This window comes from Oreochromis niloticus, linkage group LG12, assembly GCF_001858045.2.
Source record: "Oreochromis niloticus isolate F11D_XX linkage group LG12, O_niloticus_UMD_NMBU, whole genome shotgun sequence".
Classification (NCBI taxonomy): Eukaryota; Metazoa; Chordata; class Actinopteri; order Cichliformes; family Cichlidae; genus Oreochromis; species Oreochromis niloticus.
Genome location: NC_031977.2, coordinates 36,099,412 through 36,106,667, shown reverse-complemented (window position 1 = coordinate 36,106,667; position 7,256 = coordinate 36,099,412). Strand labels below are relative to the sequence as shown.

Genomic DNA, 7,256 nt, shown 5'->3' with positions numbered 1-7,256 from the left:
ACAGTCAGAGCTCTACTGAGCCAACAATCCCTTTAACGTTAACTAGTAATGACTTCATGAACTTCTTCACAAATAAAATTTTTATCATTAGAGAAAAAATTACCAATAATCATCCCACAGATGTAATATTATCTACAGCTACTTTTAGTACCATCGGTGTTAAGTTAGACTCTTTTTCTCCAATTGATCTTTCTGAGTTAACTTCAATAATTAATTCCTCCAAACCATCAACGTGTCTTTTAGACCCCATTCCTACAAAACTGCTCAAAGAAGTCCTGCCATTAATTAATTCTTCGATCTTAAATATGATCAACCTCTCTCTAATAATCGGCTATGTACCACAGGCCTTCAAGCTGGCTGTAGTTAAACCTTTACTTAAAAAGCCATCTCTAGACCCAGCTGTCTTAGCTAATTATAGGCCAATCTCCAACCTTCCTTTCATATCAAAAATCCTTGAAAGAGTAGTTGTCAAACAGCTAACAGATCATCTGCAGAGGAATGGCTTATTTGAAGAGTTTCAGTCAGGTTTCAGAGCTCATCACAGCACAGAAACAGCTTTAGTGAAGGTTACAAATGATCTTCTTATGGCCTCTGACAGTGGACTCATCTCTGTGCTTGTCCTGCTAGACCTCAGTGCAGCGTTTGATACTGTCGACCATAATATCCTATTAGAGCGATTAGAACATGCTGTAGGTATTACAGGTACTGCACTGCAGTGGTTTGTATCATATCTATCTAATAGACTCCAATTTGTTCAAGTAAATGGAGAGTCCTCTTCACACACTAAGGTTAAATATGGTGTTCCACAGGGTTCAGTGCTAGGACCAATTCTATTTACATTATACATGCTTCCCTTAGGCAGCATCATTAGAAGACATAGCATAAATTTTCACTGCTATGCAGATGACACGCAGCTCTATCTATCCATGAAGCCAGGTAACACACACCAATTAGTGAAACTGCAGGAATGTCTTAAAGACATAAAGACCTGGATGGCCGCTAACTTTCTGCTTCTTAATTCAGATAAAACTGAGGTTATTGTACTCGGCCCTGAAAATCTTAGAACTATGGTATCTAAGCAGATTCTTACTCTGGATGGCATTACCTCGGCCTCCAGTAACACTGTGAGAAACCTTGGAGTCATTTTTGACCAGGACATGCCCTTCAATGCACATATTAAACAAATATGTAAGACTGCTTTCTTCCATTTGCGCAACATCTCTAAAATTAGAAATATCCTGTCTCAGAGTGATGCTGAAAAACTAGTTCATGCATTTATTACTTCCAGGCTGGACTACTGTAATTCTTTATTATCAGGATGTCCTAAAAACTCGCTGAAAAGCCTTCAGCTGATCCAAAATGCTGCAGCAAGGGTACTGACAGGGACTAGAAAGAGAGAGCATATTTCTCCTGTTTTGGCTTCCCTTCATTGGCTTCCTGTTAAATCCAGAATTGAATTCAAACTCCTGCTCCTCACATACAAAGTCTTAAATAATCAGGCCCCATCTTATCTTAATGACCTTGTAGTACCATATCACCCCATTAGAGCACTTCGCTCTCGCTCTGCAGGCTTACTTGTTGTTCCTAGAGTATTTAAAAGTAGAATGGGAGGCAGAGCCTTCAGTTTTCAGGCCCCTCTTCTGTGGAACCAGCTTCCAGTTTGGATTCGGGAGACAGACACTATCTCTACTTTCAAGATTAGGCTTAAAACTTTCCTTTTTGCTAAAGCATATAGTTAGGGCTGGACCAGGTGACCCTGAATCCTCCCTTAGTTATGCTGCAATAGACGTAGGCTGCCGGGGATTCCCATGATGCATTGAGTTTTTCCCTTCCACTCACCTTTCTCACTCACTATGTGTTAATAGACCTCTCTGCATCGAATCATATCTGTTATTAATCTCTGTCTCTCTTCCACAGCATGTCTTTATCCTGTCTTCCTTCTTTCACTCCAAACGGTCGCAGCAGATGGCCCCGCCCCTCCCCGAGCCTGGTTCTGCCGGAGGTTTCTTCCTGTTAAAAGGGAGTTTTTCCTTCCCACTGTCGCCAAAGTGCTTGCTCATAGGGGGTCATATGATTGTTGGGCTTTTCTCTGTATTTATTATTGTGCTATCTACTGTACAATATAAAGCGCCTTGAGGCGACTTTTGTTGTGATTTGGCGCTATATAAATAAAATTGAATTGAATTGAATTGAACTTCAGGACATGAACTCGTGGCCAAACATTCTTCATGATTTGCTGGTGGAGAGCAGAATTCATCCATCCACTGATTACATCGATCCATCCAGCAGCAGAGCAGCCCCCAACCATCACACAAACTACATGTTTGACTATTTTTAAATGTTGGGCTATTTTTATGTAACGGGCCTCAAACCTTTGCAATGAACAGAAAACACAAATGGACAAAAATATTAACTAGGTAGAGAAACTAGTGTTCACAAAATGTATTCATTTAAAGAGGAATCTCAAACAGCAACAATAACACTACATAGCAGCCAAATAAACCATTATCATTCACCTGCTCAGTCATTCACAGTGACAGATGTAACTGTTGCCTCCATCAGTCATTCTGCATATGACCACAAGCCACAGAGCAAGAAGTCCCCTGGCCCGGACCCTGAACACATCACTCACCACAAACATCTATAAACAACATCCTGACATGATGTGCGTCAGTCTTTAGAGCACAGAATGAAAATGACAATAATCTAAGCTTAGTTTCACAGTGATACAGACACAAGGAGGAGAACAAAAACAAAACGAGGACAATAACACTCGTGTAGAGCGACAATGACAGATCTGGCTTGTTGAGCAATAAGCTGTTCGAGGCATTAAACTGTCCATCTGTTCTAACTGTATGATTGACCCTACATATTAATGTGATCACTTTGCTGATAATGCTTTATGAGTGAAGGTGAGCTGCCGGCAGAAACATAGTTTGTAGGAATACAGCCGGAGCGTCTGCAGGGAGAAAAGGAGAAGTTAGAAGCTGCTGTGGTGCGTTTGAAGAGTCTTTGCTTGTAATCTGGTTCATAGAGAGACTGAGGAAGTGACATTTCTCCATTTCTGAATAATCACACCAACACTTGTCACCTTCTCACCAAGCTTATCGCTGATGATCTCGTAGTCTATCCCAGCCTTCTGTACGTCTTCAATCGTGTCTGTGACGTCCTGTTACAGATCTTTGGTCTTACCCACTGTGGTAGGAGGTTAGCATGGAGTGAAATGATTCAGTGGGCTTAATACACTTAACGAGTAATCTGTAATCAGTTTCAGCAGGGGATCAAATAATTAGTGTGGCTGATTGAGGGAAATAGTTTTCAGTTTTTTTATTCTGAAGTACTGGTCAGTAGTTTGTACGCTCTGTCCTTTCAGATCATTTACTTTCATAAATATTCTAATTAAAACGAGCATTTAGAAACACTCATGAGTGTAACTGAAAGTGTGGACCCACACCCACTGAAACTGTGAGCTGCTGCTAGAAACATTCATACGTGTTGCTGAAAGTGGTGCACCAAGTTTTGATGTGAGATAATGCACCATATAAAAAGAGCTGAAGGTCATCACTTATGACCAGTCTGACCACAGGCATTAAAACAACATCAGCACTCATCAGTTTACAGCTGTGTGTAACTCATCACAGTGGGTTTCACTGCATTCAACATCTGATCTACCACAGCCAGGAAAAATGTTCTGCCTGATGAATTTCAGTCTTTTCCTCTCATGTGTGCTCCTCTTCATCACACAGCCAGGTGAGAATCTTTTCTATTGTACTTTACTTAATTAATTAATAATTGTTCTGTGTAAACAACAAATAACACATTGCTGATATCTTGGTGCAGAGTGTTTTTTTTCACTCATCTGTTCTTGACTTGATCATCTGCTGATTTATGTTTCTGGATATTTTCTTTTTGTTTCAGGTCGTGGTTCTGAGATCATTCAAGGGAAAGAAGTTGAGCCGCACTCACTGCCTTTCATGGCTTATGTAAGAGGTAAACTGTCTTCATGTGGAGGGACATTGATCCATCCACAGTGGGTGCTGACGGCTGCCCACTGCCCTCGGTAGGAACATGAACTTTTCATTTTTTCTTATTTCTTTTTCTATTAAAAAAATTACAGTATTTATTTTTTACAGACGTGTGAGATATTGTCTCCTTTTTTAATTGTGATAAATTGTAATGTCCATACACTCACTCTAATAATACATACTGGTTTAGAGTGAGTACATTAAAAATGAAATTGCTATTACATGATGCCGCTTACCATTTTACTGCGAAGGTCAGTATTAACATTTTATCACGTTGCTATATTTACATGTGTTTCCTCATCTTATATTCTTGTTTTCTTACATTATAGACAAAAACCAAACTGGTAAATGTGTTTATGGAAATCACTCAAAGTTTGTCTCCAGGAAATGCCTGAAAGACAAAAGCTTTCATGAAAACACATCGCCTCTGTCAGTGCGCCCCAGGGTGGCTGTGTTTACAATGTAGCTTACCACCACCAGTGTGTGAATGTGTGTGTGAATGGGTGGATGACTCGATATGTAAAGCGCTTTGGGGTCCTTAGGGACCAGTAAAGCGCTATATGTATGGTGTACCACTCCCCTCCCTGCAAGACATCTACACCACCCGCCTTACCCGCAAAGCCATCACAATTGTCAACGATGCAACCCACCCCGCGCACTGTCTGTTCAGCCTCCTGCCCTCCGGAAAAAGATACAGAAGCCTCCGCTCCCGCACTACCAGGCTCACCAACAGCTTCATCCACCAGGCTGTGAGACTGCTGAACTCTCTCCCCTCCCAGCTCCCAGCCAGCAGAACCACCAGACTGGCAGGAGTATAGGAAGACAGACTGGACCCTTGTTCTTGATTTATAATATTTAATATTGTTGAAATTTGCACTTCAGCTGGAAGAAAATTTGATGCCGATTCATCAGAGACTTAGTAACAGCCAAATGTATTAATAGATACTCTAATAGCATTACTATAATTATTCTCATAGAAACTTCTCATCTATTAAACCTTTAAATGTGTAAACTGTGATTTTTTTTTTTTTTTTGACAGCATATATAAGGTGGTCCTGGGAGTGCACTCCATCAGGAAAAAGGAGAAAGATTCAAAGCAGATCCGAGAGGTTGAGAAACTTTTTCCACATCCCAACTATACCCTTGTAACCAAGGGCAACGACCTCATGTTGCTGAAGGTAAGGTGGTAAAGTAATGCCCCAAAATAGTAAATAGTAAAGTAAAAATGCAACAAGGCGAATATATTTGTTTTTACCTTACATGATGTGTGTCTGTGTATGTTTACGTTTCAATAACTCACTGCACATATTTCCCATTTTCAAATTAAAACATGCAAATAAATGATGGTTCAAGAATTTGGCACAGTGCTCCATAAATATTAGCTTTAAGACCAACGCTGTAAAGTTAATACATCAGTGTCACTCAGTGTTTCTTTTTCAGCTTCAGGAACCAGTGACTCTGACCAGGACAGTCAAATGGCTCAAGTTAGGCAAAACCATCAGAGACCCGGCAGCTGGCAGCAGGTGTCTGGTGGCTGGATGGGGACGAACCGAAACAAAACGAACATCAGACGTCCTCATGTCTGTCAATGTGACTGTGGTGGACAGACAGACGTGCAACTCTCGTGATTATTACAACCACAGACCTGAGATCACCAGAGACATGATATGTGCTGGTTCAGATGGTACAAACGTCGCTGATACCTGTCAGGTACGTATGAAGAATCCATGTATTTTTCCTTGTTTGAAGTAAATGTTCATTCAGCTCAACACCTGAAACACTGTCATGTGTTTGTTCTTGCTGCAGGGGGATTCAGGAGGGCCGCTGTTGTGTGATGGAGCGCTGGTTGGAGTCACGTCCTTTGGAGCGGGTTGTGGTGTCATTAAGAAACCTGGAGTCTACTCGTTTGTCTCAGAGAGACAACTACAGTGGATCAAGAAGACAATGAAATCATACTAAATGTCATGAAACCACAGGCGTCAGTCTGCACAAGATGAGAACCTTTGATGGTTTATTATCCATTTGATCATTTCAGTGTTTCTCTTACATTTCATTATAGTTTAGCTTCTGCTAGCTTGCTATAATTGTTACACACTCTGCACATATACAGTATGATAGCCACCCTCTCATGGTTAGTCCATTACTGCCATTGAAGGAACTTAAAGCAGGCACAATGTGGCACAAACATTAACTGGACCCCAAACCATCTGGGGGGGGGGGGGGGGGGGGGGGGGGGGGGGAGCTTTCTGTATATAACAATGAAAACAGTCTCTGTGATGGTTTGTAGATTACTGATTGTCTCTACAGACCTCACATAAACATGGTTATCCATCCAAGTGTTTCTACAAGCTGCAAATTCCTGCAGTGTAATTCCTGCTGCAGGATTTTGCAGGATTCCTTTTTATTTTGCTCTCTTCAATCAGAGAGATTCACCACCTCCTGTATTATATTCTTTCTTATTTCTGCACGCTTTCTTATTTGTTCATTTCTCATTCCAATTGTTTGTGCTAAAAAACCAACAATGATATTTCTATAACTTTCTAATAAAAATGAAGGCATGAATAAAGACACATTTCCTTCCTCCTCTCTTTCTTTCATTGTTTCAGAGGATCTCTGACATCCAGCACATCCATAGATTCATGATTTCAGCATCTCCATCAACTCTGTGTCTTTGTAATTGTTTATCTCATTATTATTCCAGCAGCCTTCTTTATTTAAAGTTTAGAACAACATAGTTAATATTATTTATGATAAATGTGACCATGGGTGTTAAAACAATATCAGCATGTCTCATTTCCCATGGGTCTGTTTTTACTGTCTGACTGAGGATTAGATCACATCCTGTGAGCTCAACATAGAAACTCTGAGTCGTTGAGTTTCAGAGCATTTAACACCTGATAAAGAAAAGAGAAGAAATGATCTGCGTGAGAACGAGAAGGAAGTGTTTTCATGTGTGGTGTAATAAAGAGCTGCTAATCACCCTATAAACTGAAAACTGGCAGGTTTGCAGAGGAGCAGGACGCTGAGGATTAATATTAATAATATATTTCTGTTCTGTTCTTTTCCTTATAAACCAAAGAAACAAAATGCTTCTGTTATGAAACGGCTGTGTGCCGGCAGGAAAAGGACCCAAAGTGCAGACTCCAGAGACAGACGTGAACTCAAAACAGCGTTAATGCTGAACTCAAAGTAACAAACTTCCAAAGTATAAACATAAACTCAGGCAAGCAG

At 40.6% G+C, this 7,256-nt stretch overlaps 1 protein-coding gene across 1 annotated transcript; it reads left to right on the top strand.

Annotated features, from left to right (window-relative positions):
• Window positions 1-3,561: 3,561 nt before the first annotated feature.
• LOC100700901 (granzyme K) lies at window positions 3,562-6,240 on the top strand. Its single transcript, XM_019365439.2, has 5 exons — window positions 3,562-3,750; window positions 3,919-4,060; window positions 5,065-5,203; window positions 5,466-5,735; window positions 5,832-6,240. Exons 1-5 carry the CDS (start codon window positions 3,687-3,689, stop codon window positions 5,982-5,984), a joined length of 768 nt encoding a protein of 255 aa, XP_019220984.1. The 5' UTR covers window positions 3,562-3,686; the 3' UTR covers window positions 5,985-6,240.
• Window positions 6,241-7,256: the final 1,016 nt, after the last annotated feature.

Excerpts from the sequence above, each read along its gene's own strand:
- LOC100700901 (XM_019365439.2), top strand. The coding sequence starts at position 3,687 with ATGTTCTGCCTGATGAATTTCAGTCTTTTCCTCTCATGTGTGCTCCTC. Across the intron at positions 3,751-3,918 it reads CCTCTTCATCACACAGCCAG|GTCGTGGTTCTGAGATCATT; the intron begins GTGAGAATCTTT and ends TTTTTGTTTCAG. Across the intron at positions 5,736-5,831 it reads ACGTCGCTGATACCTGTCAG|GGGGATTCAGGAGGGCCGCT; the intron begins GTACGTATGAAG and ends TTCTTGCTGCAG.